General features: G+C 48.4%; 1 protein-coding gene across 2 annotated transcripts in view; it reads left to right on the forward strand.

Annotated features, from left to right (window-relative positions):
* Nucleotides 1–4,562: 4,562 nt before the first annotated feature.
* The window catches only part of ALPK3 (alpha kinase 3), a 43,369-nt gene continuing 28,839 nt past the window's right edge, over nt 4,563–19,092 (forward strand). The window contains exons 1-2 of one of the 2 annotated variants that reach the window (XM_081964599.1): nt 4,563–4,831; nt 16,513–16,551. In XM_081964599.1, coding sequence (XP_081820725.1) covers nt 4,671–4,831; nt 16,513–16,551 — 200 coding nt within the window. In that variant the 5' untranslated portion in view covers nt 4,563–4,670. The remainder of the gene's footprint in view (nt 4,832–16,512; nt 16,552–19,092) is intronic. The other variant, XM_081964600.1, reaches the window with a different exon arrangement.

Below are 19,092 nucleotides of genomic sequence, written 5' to 3' on the forward strand. Positions count from 1 at the left end.
TTTATTTTTAATGTCAATCTATCCATCTCTGCACAGTCCAAATATTTTCCGGATTATGTCTTCGTCTGGCGGGGTGTTCTCATTTTTCCAATATTGTGCAGATACAATTCTCGCTGCTGTCAATACACAAAGTATGAAGTACACAGTCCCTTTGTCACAGCTTTCTGGTATTATACCTAACAAAAAATATTTCTGGCTTTAAATCTATATGCTGCTTCATCGTCTTTTCCAACCATGTGTGTATTTTCGTCCCATATTTTCTTGCCTTCATACGTGCCCACCGCATGTGATCATGGGTGGGTCATGGCTTCTAAAAATGGCATAGGAATTTGCAGTCTTCAGGAACCCTCCTCTTCTTCTAACATAGAAGGGCCTTGATCTTCTGCCTTATGTCTAACATTGTTGATTAGACGCCTCCTTTTTGGAGACCCACGTTCCCGCAGCTGCCACCTGGGGTCAGCACATGCTAATTCTTGGTTTGGAAAAATATGACTTGGATTGAATCATTCCAAGCCTCTTCCGGCTGCTTCGGGACTCCAACTCATTTTAACATCCCCATCACAGTGGGAACAATGCAATAAGAGAATCTCTCTAAGAGAGAGAAGCACTTAGTTAGTTTTAGGCAGGACATACCCTGGTCAACTTCATCCTGATTTTTTTTTAAAAAATGAGAAATGTATTTTGTTGTTGTTAGTTGCGAAGTCATGTCCGATCCACCGCGACCCTCCAGCGTTCCTGTCCTCTACTATCCTCTGGAGTCCATTGAAGCTCATGCCGACTGCTTCAGTGACTCCATCCAGCCACCTCCTTCTCTGCTGTCCCCTTCTTCTTTTGCCCTCCATCGTTCCCAAGATGAGGCTCTTCTCCAGGGAGTCCTTCCTTCTCATCAGGTGGCCAAAGTATTTGAGTTTCCTCTTCAGGATCTGGCCTTCTAAAGAGCAGTCAAGGTTGATCTCCTCCAGGACTGACTGGTTGGATGGCCTTGCAGTCCGAGGGACTCACAGGAGTCTTCTCCAGCACCAGAGTTCAAAGGCCTCCATTCTTTGGCACTCAGCCTTCCTTACGGTCCAACTTTCACAGCTATACATTGCAACTGGGAAAACCACAGCCTTGACAAACTCACACACGGTTAACATCCCGTTCTCTGGATTCAGACAACACAGCCTGAATGATAAACTCATCACTCAAGCTGGATTTGTATGTAGCACATTGGGTTAAAATGCAGTTACTGATAAAGGAGAATATTTTATAGCTCAGGATTGAAATGAGGGGCTCCTTGGTGCTCTCAGAGTTTGGTTGCTTTCTTGCAAACTTTGCATTACCCAACTAAGGAACCTCATCAATGCTAAAACTTTGTTACCTAGTTGGGTAATGAAAAGTCTGCAACAAAATAACACAGGTCAGAGAGCACCAAGGAGCCACTAAAGTCACTCAGTTTGTGGTTCAAGTCATTGTGTGTTAATAGATTAGGGTTGCGCATATTGAAGTATGGATTCCCTTCCAATTATATTATGGACCAGCTATTATTGGTCATGCTTCTCTTACTGTTGTGGCCTGCCAGTGGCCTGTGGAGCTGGCAGCAGATTCAGGCAATGAGGATGTTGGGGAGGAAGATGGACCAGTCCTGGAGTCTGGGGAAGGCTCTGAGGAGGGCTCTGTGTCGGAGGCAGAGAGGGGCCAGGGCCGTCCGACAGTTATCAGCTGCCTTCAGAGTCAGACATCAGCGGGGCAGAAGAACAGCTGGAGCCTGTTCCCAGTGTGCGCATGCACAGAGTGGCCAGACGAAGGGAACATATGAAGAACAGGGGTCAACTTGGGAGTGAGGCCACAGGTGGACGATGATTGGCCCCTCCCAGAGGAAATAAAAGAGGAGCGAAAGGGGAGTAGAGTTTGCAGGAGATCATTAGTTCGCTTAATTGGTTCCTGACTCTCCGAGACGCCTTGCCAAATTTTGCAGATATCGGCAGCTCTCCAAGCCAGATAAGGTCTATGACTGTAAATCCTCCCTCGAAAGACTTTGCTGGATGTGAATGAGCAGAATCCACAGTCAATTAATCAAAGGGTTTTTTGTCAGGACAAGGAGTTTGCTTCATGCTCTTGGGAAGTTTCGGTTAGAACATTTACTTGAAGATACAGGAAGCCAGTCCTGTTCCGTTTGGGATTCCAAACATCTGCCAAAAAGATGACACCACTGCCCTTCACAGTGTTGTGTGCATGTTTGTGTATGTGCGTGTAGAGGGGGAAGATAAGCCAAGTGTTCCAAAGGAAGATTCCTAAGTGTGAAGAAAGTTTTCCAGAGATTGGCGTTCCCTAACACAACCCACGCCAAAATCTTATTTGCTTCCAGCGTGACTCAACACGCTTTGCGAAATCTATCTGCTGCAATTTGTAAACGGATGGTTTTTGTTTTGATAGGAAGCCGAGTCCAGATTGTAGGAGTTTTGTAGGGGAGAGTTTTGCTTTGATTATGGGGCCAAGAACAGTTTGAGACTTTAATCAGATCCCAGAGATGAGGAAGATTAAATCTGGATGAGTGCTCCTGGAGGAAATTTTTTTTAAAAGAAATTGTATTAATTTTCTATTGTTTACATTTGTTAGTGCTTAATAAACATCGTGTTGTCTGGATATTTAATTTGCTTGACAGTACAGATTGCATTCTTAATCTCCACTCCTTTTTCCCCCAACCAGCGGTAAAATAAATCCCATGTTTGATAATATCCCGTGTCTTCTTTCCGTTTGATTTTCAGTGTAAGTCTATCCATTTCTGCACAAAATAATATCTTCTTGATTATCTCTTCATCTCGCGGTATTTCTTCCTTCCTTTTTTCCAATATTGTGCGAATATAATCCTGGAAGGTATTCGGTTTTTTTTTAAGAAGGAGAAACAAAGAAGATTAAAGCGCCCGTCGTGAGAACTCCGTAATTCCTTCCTGATGCGCGAGGGGTTTTGTCATACGGGCTGCCTGCGCGGACCCTTTTAAATCAGGTCCATCTCTCAACCCCACCACGCGGACACGGCTCATAAAACTGCCATGCACAATGAAGCTGTAGTAGAGAAAGAAACTCTAGTCTTTTTAAGAGCTCATCCAGCGCTCCTAAAATTTACAAGTGTACCCAGCCAAAGGCAGGGAGTCCAGAGAGGTAGATTCAGGGAGGGCAGCTTGCCAGGGCAATGACGCAAGGGATGTTCGGCTCAGCACTTCAGCATGCCCCATGGCACATGATGCAGCTTAAAGTGGGTCTTGTTGAATTGGATTGTAATGCAAGAATTTAAAAAAACACAACAACAGGAGCTGAACACTTCCTTGGGGGCATCTGCCTCCCACCCACTGGCTCCATTCACACAGTGGAGGGTGGAATGGAGTTAACCTCGCAGCCAAACGGGACATCTGCTCCTCTCACTGGTTGGCTGGATTGCATAGGCTACTGGATCCCCAAGTGGCCAATCGCAGCCAGAAATAGAATAGAATAAGAATAGAATAGAATGGAATAAGAATAGAATAAGAATAGAATAAGAATAAGAATAGAATAGAATAAGAATAAAAATAAGAATAGAATAAGAATAGAATAAGAATAAAAATAAGAATAGAATAAGAACAAGAATAGAATAGAATAAGAATAGAAGAAATGGAGGGCAGGGAATTCTAGGCCTGCCTTAGACAGCAAACCAACTTGGTGACAAATAGAATAGAATAGAATAGAATAGAATAGAATAGAATAGAATAGAATAGAATACTTTATTGGCCAAGTGTGATCGGACACACAATACATTTGTCTTTGGTGCATATGCCCTCAGTATACATAAAGAAAAATAAAATGCATTCATCAAAAAATCATAAGATAGAACACTTAGTGATATTCAGGGGGGGGGGGACCTGCTTCAGTGGGCATGTTCCATTTTCTTTGCAGGGAACAGGAGAATCAAAGCGTCCCACCTGTCCCACCAAAGAATAGAAGAGAAGAGAAGACAGAAGAGAGAAGTGAATAGAGAATAGAATAGAATAGAAAATGGAATAAAATAGAGAAGAGAAAAGAATAATAGAGTAGAGTAGAGAAAAATAGAATAGAATTCTTTATTGGCCAAGTGCAATTGGACACACAAGGAATTTGCCTTTGGTGCAGATGCTCTCAGGGTACATAAAAAGACAAGATACATTCGCCAAGAATCATCAGGTGCAACACTTAATGATCATCTTAGAGTACAAATTAGCAGTCAGGAAACAATCAATATCAATCGTAAGAAGACAAGCAACAAAGTTACAGTCCTGCAGTCATAAGTGGGAGGAGATGGGTGACCATCTCCTTGAGACCCCTTTAGGCGACCCACGGCGGCGCAGAGACCCCCACCCACCACTCCGACGGCCTCCGTTGCCTCGCGAGGGGCCCGTCCTACCCTGGCAGCGCCGACTGGCCGAGCCCCCCAGCCCCGGGATCCCCCCCCCCCCACGCTCCGCCTGAGTGACGGCCCCAAGTGGGCCGACTATAAATAGCCGGGTGGCGGCCCTCCGGGCGTGATTGACGGCCGCGGCGCTGGGGTTGAGCGGAGAGGCCCGTAACCCACTCAGCCCCCGACCGGGAGCCTCCTGGGACCCCCGGCGTGTGCGCGACCCCCTACCCTGCCCTGCTCCCCGCTCGCCGGATCAAGCGCCGCCACCACTGGGCTGATTGCGATGGGCTCCCGGCGGAGACCCCTGGGCCGCTCCTACTCGGGCAACGGGTCAGCCTTGGGCTACTGCCCCGGGCCCGGCAGCGATGGCGAGGATAACGGACCCCTGGTGGAGTACCGGCCGGATAGGCGCAGCTACTTCCTTAGCGTGCGCCCCGAGAACAGGTAGGGAGCCGCGGAGGGGAAAGAGGGGTTCGCTGGGGACGAGGAATAAGAAGCTCCAGCCCCCCAACCCCCTTTGAAAGCCAAAGGGCGCTGCGCCCCTTGCCAGGCACCGGGGAGGGGTCTTTTTCAGCAGGAGACGCCTCCTTCCCCGAGGGTCCCAATGTGGCCCTCGGTTTGGAAGCCTCTAGTCCCGGGCACCAGATGAGGTGGAAGGCGGTAGGAGGAAGCGAGGGCTCCTTCGGAAGAGCCGTGGCGTGCGGAATTCGCGGCCACAAGATTCAGGGATTATTAGGGAGTGGGGTGGGTCACTGCTCTAGCGAGGAGGAGGCTGATTCAATCTCTGGGTAAAAGCCAAGTAGAGGAAATGAAGCCCTCCCCTCTTTCTTGCAAGAGCAGGTGTTAGATCTGGGCAACGAGAGACAGACTGCGGACACGAAGTAACTCAACAGCTCATTTCATTAGTAGTAGTAGTGATCCAGCTTAACCTGTGGTCGGAGGGTTCCCCTTTTATAGGGATGAGGCACGCCCATTGACCAATCAGATGAATACCTGTTTCCCGCTGTAGGAGCGGACCTGAGGGAAGACTTATCTCGATATATGCTAATATCTAACACCCCTCCCCTCCTAGATGGGACGTTGCGGTAGGTGACATAGTCCTTTAGGTAGGTGGGTGTTTGTCTTGCTCGGGAGGAACGTCGGAGTTCAGGTTGCGTTGAAGTACTTGCAGGACTGGTTTCCTGTTGGTTTGAAGTGGTTGCAGGATCGGGTGCTTTTTCTGTTTCTGGAGGTCTTGCGTTTTCGATGCTCTTTTCCCTGGTATCTTGTTCGGCTGCGATGACGGGGGGTTGCTCAGCGGCTGTGATGACGGGGGGTTGCTCAGCTGCGTGCGTGATGTCCTGTCCCCCGCTTAGCTCGCCGGTGTCGTCGTTTCCTGGGATGAAGTTTCCCTGCGGTTGTCTTTCTGTGGACAGGAAACTTTCGCCCTCATCCCGTAAGTTGGATTGTGCTAGGCGACCTCGAAGCTGATCGATGTGCCTTCTCCAATTCCGCCCATCTTCAAGCTCTAACAAATACGATCGAGGGCCCATGATGCCAATGACCCTCGCCGGTATCCACAATGTCCCCCCTGTGTAATTTTGAGCATAAACAGTGTCTCCTTCTCTAAAAGATCTGACCTTACTTGTAGAGTCTGGGGGAGCCGAGGTAGAATAATTCGGGTGGAGCCTGTCCAGGTGAGACCGTAGGCGGCGACCCATTAGTAGTTCAGCGGGGCTTCTACCCGTCGTTGCGCTCGGGGTAATGTGTTGAATGAGGAGGTAATGGTCAATGCGTGTTTGCCAATCCCCCGGGCCCATCCTGGCGAGGGCCTCTTTCGCGAACCGCACCATTCTTTCTGCCTGACCATTGGACGCTGGATGGAATGGCGCGATGAGGGCGTGTCTGATTCCCAACCCTGCTAAAAATGTTTCGAACTGCATGGCCGTGAATTGGGGCCCGTTGTCCGATACTAACAGATCTGGTAGACCATGGGTGGCGAAAAGCCGCCTAAGAACCTTTATAACTGCCTCTGCCGTGGTTGATGTCATTAGGACTACATCTAACCATTTAGAATAAGCATCTACAACTATGAGGAAGGTTTGACCCTGGAATGGTCCTGCAAAATCAATATGAATGCGTGACCAGGGTGCCTTGGGTTTCTCCCATTCTGTGGCGGGCGCTTCCGGGGGTGCTGGTCTCGACTCCTGGCATGGGTCGCAAGTGGCCACCCACTCCTCTATTTCTTTGTCCATATTGGGCCACCACACATAACTTCTCGCTAACGCTTTCATTCTCACGATCCCCGGATGACCCATATGCAAAGCATTCAATACCTTTTTTCGTAGAGCAAAAGGAATAACAACTCGATCCCCCCACAACAAACATCCCTGTAACACGGAGAGTTCGTCCCGTTTAGACCAAAACATTTTGAATTCCGGGCCCACATTTCCCTTCGGCCACCCCCTCCATACCCAAGTTTGCACTTGTTTTATTAAATTGTCCTTCGAGGAGAACCTTGCGACATCGTAAGAAGAAACCGGTCCCGAATCCAAACAGTCAATGAGCAATACCGGTACTTCTGGAGTGGGGTCTGGCAAAATGTCTGGTAATGGGCAACGGCTGAGCGCATCTGCGTGCCCTAGAGTGGAGCCCGGTCGATGAATTAACTTGTAAGAGTACGCAGCCAGGAAAACAGTCCACCTGGTCATACGTGGAGAAAGGGAGACCGGAGTGGGGCGATTTCCCGCCAAAAGTCCTAACAGCGGTTTGTGATCAGTAATGAGTTCAAAATCGCGGCCGTAGAGGTATTCATGGAAACGTTTCACACCTGCAACGGCAGCCAATGCTTCTCTGTCCATTTGGCTGTAGTTCCTTTCGGCCGATGAAAGAGTTCTGGAGTAGAAAGCAATGGGTGCTTCTTTCCCGTCGGGCATCCTGTGGCTGAGGACTGCTCCAACCCCGAAAGGCGATGCGTCGCAGGTCAATACCAGCGGGAGGGTTTGACTGTATTGCACAAGTAGTGAGTCAGTGGTGAGCAGGCGCTTTACCCCGGCGAATGCTGCAGCTTCGGCTCGTCCCCATCTCCATGGTGCGTTCCTCTGGAGTAGACGGTGTAGTGGCTCAGCAACGGTCGCCTTCTGTCTCAGAAAAACGCTGTAGAAATTAAGTAGTCCGAGGAAGGCCTGCAACTCGGTTTGATTTCGTGGTGTGGGGGCGTCCTGGATTGCCTTAATTTTCTTTTCAGTGGGGTGAATTCCCTGACCATCAATTCTATAACCCAGGAATTCTACACTAGGCACGTTAATTTGGCATTTTTCTTTTTTAAGGCGGAGGCCCTTCTCTCTGATTCTGGCCAAAACAGATCTGACTCTTTTGTTTAGTTGCTCCTCGTTTGCAGCGGACACCAAGATATCGTCAAAATATGGGACGACTCCCGGTATCCCTTGCAACAGTCGTTCCATGACGCTCTGGAACAATCCTGGAGCAATACTTACGCCGAATTGTAGCCGGTTGCATTTAAACGCTCCTCTGTGCGTCACTATAGTCTGGGCCTCCGCTGTGGCGCTATCTACTGGCAGTTGCTGGTAAGCTTGTGCCATATCTAACTTAGCGAAAACCTTTCCTGGCCCCAATGAGTGCAATAGGTGCTGTACTACGGGCACCGGATATGCGCTCTGTTGTAGCGCGACATTAATTGTGCATTTATAGTCTGCGCACAAGCGGACTGATCCGTCTGACTTAACTGGGGTCACGATAGGTGTCTCCCAACGCGCGTGATCTACCGGCTCAAGGATTCCTTGTTCCACTAACTTATCTATCTCTTTATCTATTTTTGGGCGGAGTGCAAAAGGCACTCGTCTCGGTTTAAGTCGGATTGGCGCCACATTTGGATCTAAATTGAACGATATTGGTTTGCCCACATACTTACCAAGACCGGAGCTGAACACATCCTCGAACTCCTTAAAGATCTTTTCAGCGCTGCTGTTTCTCACGGCGTTGATTCCGGTGACTTCTAATCCCAGGGCTTCAAACCAATCAAGCCCCAGGAGGTTCTGCAATGGCGCGCTGGAGATGGTCACGGGCAGCTGGGCTTCGATGTCCTTAAACTGGATGTGGAATGTGCCTTGGCCCACGATGGGGACTTGGTTCCCCTGGTAGTCTCGTAGCAGGACGTCAGGAGCGCGCAGTTGGCTCTTTCTGAGGCCGGGAATGGCCTGTTTCATGGATGCCCATGAAATGATCGTCAGGGTTGATCCTGTGTCAACCTCCAGCTCGCAGGGTGAGCCCTCCAAGAGGACTGTGACTTTCAGCCTTTTGGGCCGCTTAGGGCGGACCTGATGTATCGTGGTGAGATACGTTCGCAACTCCTCTCTCTGGGTCAACTCTATCTCATCGTCTATATCCTGAAAATACTCTCGTTGAGCGTCTTGGTAGAACGCTCTTTCGGCTCTCTGTGTGAATTCTCTCTGGGGATACGCTCGCTCACTTTCTTGTGAGTAATCTCTCTGGGAATACGCTCGTTCAGCTCTTTGGGGAGTTTCTCTCTGGGTAAACACTTGTGGATTTCTCTCTGGGCGCCCTTTTTGACTTCGCCAAGCCCCTGGGTTGGGCTTCTGTTGGCGGTACATGGGTGGCTGCCGTGAGGCAGGGACTCCGCTCCGGCACACTCGTGCGATGTGCCCAAGTTTGTTGCAGTGCGAACAAACAACGTTCCTGAACCTGCAAGTAGACCTGGGGTGATTCCCTCCGCAGCTTGCGCAGGGCGGCAAGCGGGATCCGGGTTTCCCCCCAGGCCTCCAGTGACTGCTCTGCATTAGGTGACTGTCCTCGAACTCGGGATCCACGTAGTCGGGGCTTGCGTCTTCGTAGTGGACTCTGGTTTGTCTCGGTGCCGGCTGGGTTTCGTTGACCCTTCTTTGTATGGTCACTGCTGATTTCTCCGCTGATTCCGACGCTCTTGCTTTGTTCAATGCTGACTGTAGGGTTAGATTCGGGTTGGCTAACAGTTTCTTTTGCAACGAAATGTCTCTTACCCCACAGATGAATTGCTCTAAGATATGCTCTTCCAAATCCCTGTATTCACAGTGGGCTGCTATTCTTCGTAGAGCTGCAACAAATTGGTTAATGGATTCTCCCGCCATTTGAGTCCTCGTGTTGAATTCTTTGCGGCTGACATGGCGGGACGGTTTTGGCGCGTAATGTGTTTCCAAGGCTTGTTTCAGCGTCGCCCACGGTACTGCTTGTATTGGAGTAGGCGCGGTGAGGTCTCTGGCCGTATTGAAGACTTCCTTTCCGCAGTAGCCGAGGAAGATATTTTTCTTTCTTGCATCGGTGATCCCCGTGTACTCATTTGCTTCGAGGAAACACTCGAAGCGAATCATGAAGGCTTCCCATTCGTCGGTTGCTGGGTCGAAAGGAGCGGGGGGAGCATGCATCGCCATTTTCTCAGTTTGAATTTGCCGCGCTGCGGTGATCTGAGATGGCTGCCGGAATTTCTGCCGAATTCCTGGGCTGGATCAAATCCGGAGATTCTTGAAGTGCGCTCTTCGTCCTATCTGTCTCTCATCCCACCTTCGTCGCCAATGTTAGATCTGGGCAACGAGAGACAGACTGCGGACACGAAGTAACTCAACAGCTCATTTCATTAGTAGTAGTAGTGATCCAGCTTAACCTGTGGTCGGAGGGTTCCCCTTTTATAGGGATGAGGCACGCCCATTGACCAATCAGATGAATACCTGTTTCCCGCTGTAGGAGCGGACCTGAGGGAAGACTTATCTCGATATATGCTAATATCTAACAGCAGGAAACTCCCCCCCCCCCTCAAGGCGTTGGGGAGGTCTGGAACCCTAAAAAAAAAAGAGAGAATGGGGCTATTTCTGTCTGGGGTGGCTTGGAGGCTTTCTCTCCCAAAAACACGACCCTGACCCAATGCTTCTGTCCCAAGACCCCTTCCTTCCCCCCCTCCATCCTTCCCGCAGTGCCAGCAAGTTTCACCCGACTTTTAAAGAAATGGGGAAGGGGCCAGGATTCCGGAGTTGAGAAATGGGCGTTCCGTGAAGGAAACCGAAGCGTGTCCCAAACAAGCAGAATACCAGATCACCAGAGCAATCTGAAAGGGGGGGGGGGGCGAGGCCAAGAATCAGATTGCTGAGGGGTCTAAGCCACAGAGCTGGAGAGGAAGGGAGGTCTGGGGGGGGGGGAGGGAAGAGAAAGGTGAGGGATGGCAGAGACCAGATACTAGTCTGGGCGTCTGAATGAAGCTGTCAACTCGTCCGATTCCCCCCACCACCACCCTCAGCCTCTTACAAGGCTTTTAGGAAATGATTGGACTGCCATCTGTCCGAAATGGTGTAGGGTCTCCTGCAGGGGTGAAATTCAGCAGGTTCTGACAGGTTGTGGCGAATCGGTAGCAGAAATTTTGAGTAGTTGGGAGAACCGGGCCCCAGAGTGGGGAAGGAATGGAGATATCTTCCCCCTGCAGTGGAGAGGGAAAGGGGATTTTGCAGTATCCTTCCCCTGGAGTGGAGAGGGAATGGAGATTTTGCAGTATCGGAAGTTTGGAAATGAACTTCTGGTAGGCCCATTGGACCGTTTTTCGCCATGCCCTGCCCTCCGGAAGGCCGAAAATCAGTTGGCCAGTGCATGCTGGAGCACTGGAGCTGACATAGGGCAACATCCCGCGTGCCATCAGATATGGCTCCATGTGCCACCTGTGGCACGCATGCCATGTGTTCGCCATCACGGTTCTAGTCCTTCCAACTTCCAAAGAGACAAAGCCAGTCACACTCTCTCAGCCCTAGGAAAAAAGCAAGGGCATCCCGGCTTTGAAAAAGTCGGGAGAGGAAAAAAAAATCTGCATGGATTTGTCTGTGTGGATACACACATAAACAAACACACACCACCCTTGGCAGCTTTTTGGTGTCCAGCCAGGAGTCTGCAAGTGACAAGTGGTATCAAAAAGCCATTTTAATGTAGCCATGGATTAGCGTTGTGTTCGCTTGCTTCAGAATTGAATTTCGGTTTTTTTTTAAAAAAAGACGATGAAGTACTTTCTGCTCAGTTACTTTTGGGCAAATATAGTTGGATAGGTTGAGGTTATAAGAATCAGAATAGAGCTGGAAGGGACCTTGGAAGTCTTCTAGTCCAACCCCCTGCTGAAGCCCCTGTAGCATTTCAGACAAATGGCTGTTCAATCTTTTCTTTAAAATCTCCAGTGATGGAGTAGGTAGGCAGGCAGGTAGGTAGGTAGGTAGGTAGGTAGGAAGGAAGGAAGGAAGGAAGGAAGGAAGGAAGGAAGGAAGGAAGGAAGGAAGGGGAGGAAGATAGAATAACTGAGTTGCAAGGGACCTTGGAGGTCTTCTAGTGCAGCCCCCTGCTCACACAGGAGACCCTATACCATTTCAGACAAGTGACTGCCCAATCTCTTCTTAAAAACCTCCAGTGATGTAGCACCCACAATATCTGAGGGCAACTTCTGTTCCACTGGTTAATTGTCCTCCCTGTTAGGAAACTTCTTATTAATTCCAGGTTGCTTCTCTCAAATAACAAGAAGTAGAATAGAATAGAGCTGGAAGGGACCTTGGAGGTCTTCTAATCCAGCCCCCTGCTCAAACAGAAGAACCTATACCATTTCAAACCACCTTTGGTGGGAAGGTAACAGCGTTCTGTGTGCCTTTGGCATTTAGTCATGCCTGCCACATGACCACAGAGATGTCTCGGGACAGCGCTGGCTCTTTGGCTTAGAAACGGAGATGAGGACCGCCCTCTAGAGTCGGGAACGACTAGCACATATGTGCGAGGGGAACCTTTACCTTTACCTTAAGAAGGCTTCTTTGAATTAAGAATGGGATGTCGCTCACCTCTTGTGTTGATCCAATTGTGGATCTACTTTGAGCCTGGAAGGGAAGTTAACATGTAATGGTTTGTGGGCGACAAAATTCTAATGGTCTGGTGGATGATGGTGTCGTAGGAAGTAGCAAACAAATCTAGTAAATAAGGGTTTGAAAAAATCTGGATGTTTGTTCTTATGACCCTCATTTAATGACCTTGGGCCAATTTTTATATCTCCCCATAGCCTACCTTGAAAGCCTGTTGAGAGGATAAAGCAGGGATAAAACAGAAACGCAGGGGTGTGCTTTCCTGAATTAAGGGGTGGCAAATCCAGATAATAGCATAAAAATTACACAAGTGCTTGATATTAATTCCATTATGGCATGACTTACCTACCTGGAGCCTTGCTGTGTATCTGGAACTCCTTAGAGATGCAGGGTCCACGCGCAAAAACACAGTCACCATGGGGGGGGGGAATGTGGCAAAGGCTTCTTATGTTTCCGAATAGGAAGCTGTCCACCATTTTTACTGCCATCTGTAAAAAAGATTATAAGGAGTGGGAAAATGCAGGGAAACTCTTATCATGAGCCGTTTCACTGTGAAAATGGATTAGGAATATATTGACTGTGAAGCAGATGGTGGTGTTTTTTTATCTTTTTTATTTTTTGGTGTTGCTGTATTAGAAGGGGGGAATGAAGCAAAAATGTTTTAGAGAAGCATCTTTTCCAAATGGTTATTGAAAACTTATAGTTCTGGTGAGTTTTACACAGTTTAGGATACCTGGTCATTATAGTCCTTTTCCTACTTTTCCTTTCCTCTTTTTTCCTTTTTATTTCTCTTTCTCCCCCCCCTCCTCCTCCTCTTCTGCCTCCTCTCTTCTTCTGCCTCCTCCTCCTCCTCCTCCTCCTCCTCCTCCTCCTCCTCCTCCTCCTCCTCTTTCTTCCTTAGAATAGAATAGAATAACAGAATTGGAAGGGACCCTGGAGGTCTTGTAGTCCAACTCCTTGCTTAGGCAAGAAACCCTACACCACTTTAGACAAATAGTTGCCCAATCTCTTCTTAAACCCTTCCAATGTTGGAGCATTCACAACTTCTGGTGGCAAGCTGTTCCACAGATTAATTGTTCTCACTGTCAGGAAATTTCTCCTTAGTTCCAGGTTGCTTCTCTCCTTCATTAGTTTCTACCCATTGCTTCTTGTCCTACCCTCAGGTGCTTTGGAGAATAGTTTGACACCCTCTGCTTTGCCGCAACCCCTGAGATATTCTTCCTTCTTTCGTCTTCTTCTTCTTCTTCCTTTCTTCTTCTTTCTTCTTCCTCCTCTTCCTCTTCCTCCTCTTTGCCTTCTTCCTCTCCCTTGCCTACCCCTCCCCTTTCTGGTTGTTGTTGTTGTTGTTATGATGTTGTCTCTTTCAAACCAGATCGAGACTGTCCCAAGCTTTTGTGATAAAATTCATAATGTTGTGTATTCTGCAGTTCCAATCCATCTCTTCCCTATTCACCCCAGCCTCCTGCCTCCTCCACCCTCAAACCTCCCATTTCTAAAAAGATTGAGTGACAAGATGGCAAGATTGTCTCCAATTCCCCTAGACTGAAGCCAGGTCAATGGCCGTTGCCCCTCTCTAGCCAAGTGGACACACTCCCGCCTCTTCCAAAGTGCCCTGCTGTTTTAGAAAGCAACCTCCAACCTTCTAAGATAGGAAATGCCCAAAGAGGTCACATAGAACCTAGATTTTGAAAAAAGGTTGTTATCAGGTTGTCTCAAGAATAATGCTATATCCAGAGGAGAGGAGAAAGGAGAGGGAAAGAAGAAAGGGAAAAGGAGAGGAAGAAATGGAGGGGAAGTAAGAGTAGGAGAGAGGGGAGGATAGGGAAGAAGAAGGGAGGAGTGGAGAAGAGGAAGGGGAAGTAGAGAAGGGAAAGGAGAGGAGGAAAGAAGAAAGGAGAGAAGAAGGGAGGGAAGGAGAAAAGGGGAAGGAAGAAGGAGGAGGGTCATAAAATAGGATGGGTGTAAGGGACGGCAGAAAAGCAACCTCAATTATATTTTTAACTTTTGGAGGAGGAAAAACATAAATATTAAAAGATAACACATTATTTTTAAAAAAGAATAATGCTATTACTATTAGAAGGGTGTAGCAAATAATGAATAACTGAAGAATGAAGGAGTATGTGGTGACATAAATATATATAATAACATTACAACCACATAAGTTTGATCAATGTAGTATTTCTCATTTGTAGCAATATTATTTTTGTATCAAAATCAATGACACTCAGATGCCACACCATCCTTGTAATAATGCTGATGTATATTTTAAAAAAAAACTTTATGTAAAAAAATAAATAAAAGAACCTAGGTTGTATTCCCCTGCAAAAATATGGAACCATTTTTATAATAATACAATTGCAGAGTTGGAAGGGACCTTGGAGGTCTTCTAGTCCAACCCCCTGCCTAGGCAGGAAACCCTATACCATTTCAGACAAACACATATCCTCTCACTTCCTAAACCTGGAGCTGTTGTGTGTTGGTGTCGCATAATCTCAATCCTACTTTCCGTCCCTTTGGCTGTCTAGCGATGCCCCTGAGATCCGGTCAAAGTTTTTGAGTTTTGGAGAAGGACTTTGGGATCCATTCGAAGAAACAAATTAAAAGCATGGCATTTCTCGCAACGAAGGGGTCACAATCCGGCTTGCCAATAGGCCAATTGGAGGAGAGAAGTTGGAGAGAGCTGGCTAAGGGAGAACAGACGAGCTATTTATATGCCTGCTTTGCGGAATGCTGCACTCTGACGGGGCCTCCGCAAGTTAGCGTTCAGCTCGCTCTCTGGTTTCCCAAGAGGGTTTGTTGACACCTAGGAACCGATTAAAGCCGAACTGTCATGTCACGGCCAACACAGCATTGTTCCTCCTGTGTCCGCACTCCATTCTTTTTTTTCCAAGAGGCAACTGGACTTTCTGGTTTTTTGTTCTGACCGAGGCTTCCCAAGAGCATGGAGCAAGCTCCTTGTCCTGACAAAAATCCCTTTTATTAAGTTACTGTGAATTCTGCTCATTCGCATCCAGCAAAGTCTTCCAAGGGAGGATTTACAGTCACAGACCTTATCTGGCTTGGAGAGCTGCCAGGCTGATATCTGCAAAACTTGGCCAGGAGTCTCGGAGAGTCACAAACCAATGAAGCAAACTAATGGTCTCCTGCAAACTCCCCTCCCCTTTTGCTCCTCTTTTATTTCCTCTGGGAGGGGCCCATTCATCATCCACCTGTGGCCTTACTCCCAAGTCGGCCCCTGTTCTTTAGCTGCTCTTTTCTTCTGGAAGCTCTGTGCATGCGCACACTGGGAACAGGCTCCAGCTGTTCTTCTGCCTCACTGACTCTGAAGGCAGCTGATAACTGGCATACAGCCCTCTGCCTCCGACGCAGAGCCCTCCAGAGCCTTTCCCAGTCTCCAGGACTGGCCTATGTTCCTCCCCACCTCCTCACTGTCCGAATCGGCTGTCAGCTCTGCTGGCGGGCCACAACATTTTTCGTGGAAGACATTTCGCTTCCCATCCAAGAAGCTTCTTCAGCTCTGGAAGCTTCTTCCAAGATAAAACGTCTTCCGAGATAAAAACCAGAAAGTCCAGTTTCCTCTTGAAAAAAGCACCTTTGGGGACAAACATGACCTGGATGACTGAGAATGGATAGAGTCTCTCCATTCTGCAGTTCAGGAATTAGTGAGAGACTGGCAGCCTCTGATTAATGGTTCTACATGTCAGGAAATTTCTCCTTAGTTCTAAGTTCCTTCTCTCCTTGTTTCCACCCAATGGTTCTTGTCCTGCTTCAAGTGCTTTGGAGAATGGCTTGACTCCCTCTTCTTTGGGGCAGCCCCTCAGATACTGGAAGACTGCTATCGTCTCGCCTTTAGTCCTTCTCTTGCAGAAGGAGTCAGTGCTTCGTTGTTGATATCTCAATAGTCTCAGCCAGAGTTTTTAGCGTTCAAGAAAGCGGGAGTCATTACAAGCATTTCAACTAATCGTCTTGCAAGTGACTTTTTTTTTTTGCTGCCACCGCTGCTAATTGGTGGTTGGGAGGGAGGGGAACATTTAGCCTTGTGATAACTGCTTTCTGCTCCTCTCCATGAGGTCCTTCATTCAGAGCTTCGGTTACCATGGTCAACCTCCTTTGCTTATCCTCACTAGTCTCAGAAGCAGCTGAATTATATTAATAACCTTGACCTCGGCCAGAAGATTGGTTTCATGGATGCTATGATTTCATCTCTTTTCTCTGCTTCTCTCTCTCTCTTAATTCCTAATTCTTTTGTTTGCTGTTTCTGCTTAGCTTGCTACACAGGCGGGCGTCTCCCACCAGCTATGGAAGGTAAATCTACTCCTACTATGTCTTGCCCAACTGCGACTCAGTGGCATCCAAACTTTTGGTGTGGCGCACTGTCGTCCAGGGGTACTAACATCTCTGCCTACTTTGCCAGGGTGCTTACAACCCCCCCCCCCCGCCTGCTTCTGTTCGGTGGTACCTTCCTTGCTAAGAGTTGGTTTAAAGCCATGTTGGATTTCCTCAAGGACCAAGCCCTCCCGCCCCCCAACCACTTCATAGACATAAAGCTCAGTTTGGAAAAGGTCCTTGCTCAAATCTGGCAATAGATTTATAAGCTCGTTTGAGCTGGAAGAAGGGGATTGGTCAAGTTGTCCTGGGTTGAGTGGAGATTTGAATCTGAGCCTCCTGTGTCTCAGTCCAAGTAGTTTAACGGATGAACAGTTGGAAGGGACCTTGAAGGTCATCTAGTCCAACCCCTTGCCCATGCAGGAGACCCTATATCTGCCTCTACTAGGATTGAACTCACAACCTCCTGATTGTGAGTCGAGAGCTCCACCTCTAGGCCACAGCAGCCCACTAGTGACATAGTGACAAATAGAAGAGAATATCGGTATAATTTTATGGTTGGGGGTCACCACAACATGAGGGACTGTATTAAAGGGTCGCGGCATTAGGAAGGTTGAGACCCATTGATCTAATGGATCTTTCAGCCAGATCAGGGCTTATCCTTGACAATCACCTTGGACAGGATTATTGGCAAGAAGGAGGCAGAAGTTAGGAGTCGCTGGGATTCCTTGCCCACCTTATTCTCCCCCCATCTCACTCCTCCTTACGAAATAAACACGACAATGCTGAAAATCTAACGGGGGCAGGCAAGGTGGAAGTAGGGTACCATGGAAGAGGGCTGAATTTCTAGAAGGGAGGACATACATCTTGGAAGCTACCTTCAATCAGATCTGGCCGATGGTCTGTGGTTCACCCAAACTGGGCATCAGTTCTCAAAAGTCCTGGGCAAGCATACTTTTCTGTCACCTGTTGTGCCATCCTTCAAAGTGGAGATGCCAAGGGTTGAGCCCAGGATCTGCAGCAGGGCTGAGCATGCGTCCTGCGAGTGGGTGATGGAGTCCTGTCCAGCAGGACTAAAGATAGGAGATGTAACCCAGAAAATGTATTATCACGAAAGCGATGATATATTTTCATTCGGTCTAACCGGGGAGGTTTTGGTGGAATCTGTCGTCCCCCCAACACACACACTTCAAGCCATCTTTGCTAGCCTGCCACACATCTCGCGACTTTGATTTGCCACTGTGGGCGCACGACCTCTCACTGTGTGGAGTGTGTGGACTTGCACAAAACCGTAGACAACGTTTGCACCGTGAATGTGGGCCGTAGTCTTGACGTGGTTTCTTTGATCATCCAGCATTTCTGTCTGAGATGAATCTGCACTCGTTCTACCCCTGCATGACCGTCTGTACGTTTAGGGTAGCTGCACAAGCAAAGCCTGGGATTCTTGCGATCTCATCTCCCCCTCCCCTCTCCCTTGATCCCCCTCCGCACAGACGGCGTGGGTACGTGCACAAATGCATGAAAGCAACCGGAACAACGAACTCTGTGTTATGCAAAAGAAAACTTTGGGCTGGAATTGTGCTGCTGGGGGTTCGCAGGGGTTCGGGAGAACCTCGAGCTAAGATTCGGTGCAGTTCGCAGAACCCTCAAACCCCACTCCTGGCCCTCCCCTCCCTTCCCCTGCGGCCCGTTTTCGATGCAGGTAAGTGCATGGTGTGCACGGAGTCTCGGGGAGGGCGAAAAATGGGCCTACCGGAAATTCGGAAAGACCGAAAACAGGCCTCCAGAGCCTGGGGAGGTCGTTTTCACTCTCCCGGAGGCTCGGGGAGAGCCTCCGGATCCCAGGGAGGGCAAAAATGCCCCCCGCCATGGTGCAGGAGGCCGACTACGCCATGCCCACCATGGCCACGCCGACCCAGAGAACCCCTTGCTAAAATTTTTGAAGCCCATTCCTCATCATGCTATAACCATGAAGGAAAAAAAAAATAGGGATTAAAACCAGGAAAAAGAGAGGACCAAGGAGGCAGAACAGGGGAAGTGCCTCCTTTTTCCAAAGCTGTGCTATTCATATCTTCCACTTTGCATTGTGTGGAAACCAGATACGGGATGAAGAATTTGGACTTCGGAGAATTTCAGTGTGTCTCTTTCCTCCGGAAAACACATGTTTAGTTCTCTAGTTTACGGTTGGAACTAGAGAAATATTTAAGATTCCTATCTCCTGGCGTCAAATGACTGGGGCCCATTCAGTTCCCCAAGTGCAGTTTTAAAAAGGTTATTATCGTATTGTTTGACAAAACTAAGCCGTGGCCAGAGAGAGTTTCGTTATAATTTTTTTAAAAAAAATGATAACAGCTTGAATATCCTTCTTGCTATGGTTTTGCTGCCTTCTGCGTTGCATATAAAAGGGACGCGGTGGCTCAGTGGCCAAGACGCTGAGCTTGTCGATCAGAAAGGTCGGCAGTTCGGCGGTTCGAATCCCTAGCACCGCATAATGGAGTGAGCTCCCATTACTTGTCCCAG

This window comes from Natrix helvetica (genome assembly GCF_964273705.1).
Source record: "Natrix helvetica genome assembly, chromosome: 12".
Taxonomy (NCBI): Eukaryota; Metazoa; Chordata; class Lepidosauria; order Squamata; family Natricidae; genus Natrix; species Natrix helvetica.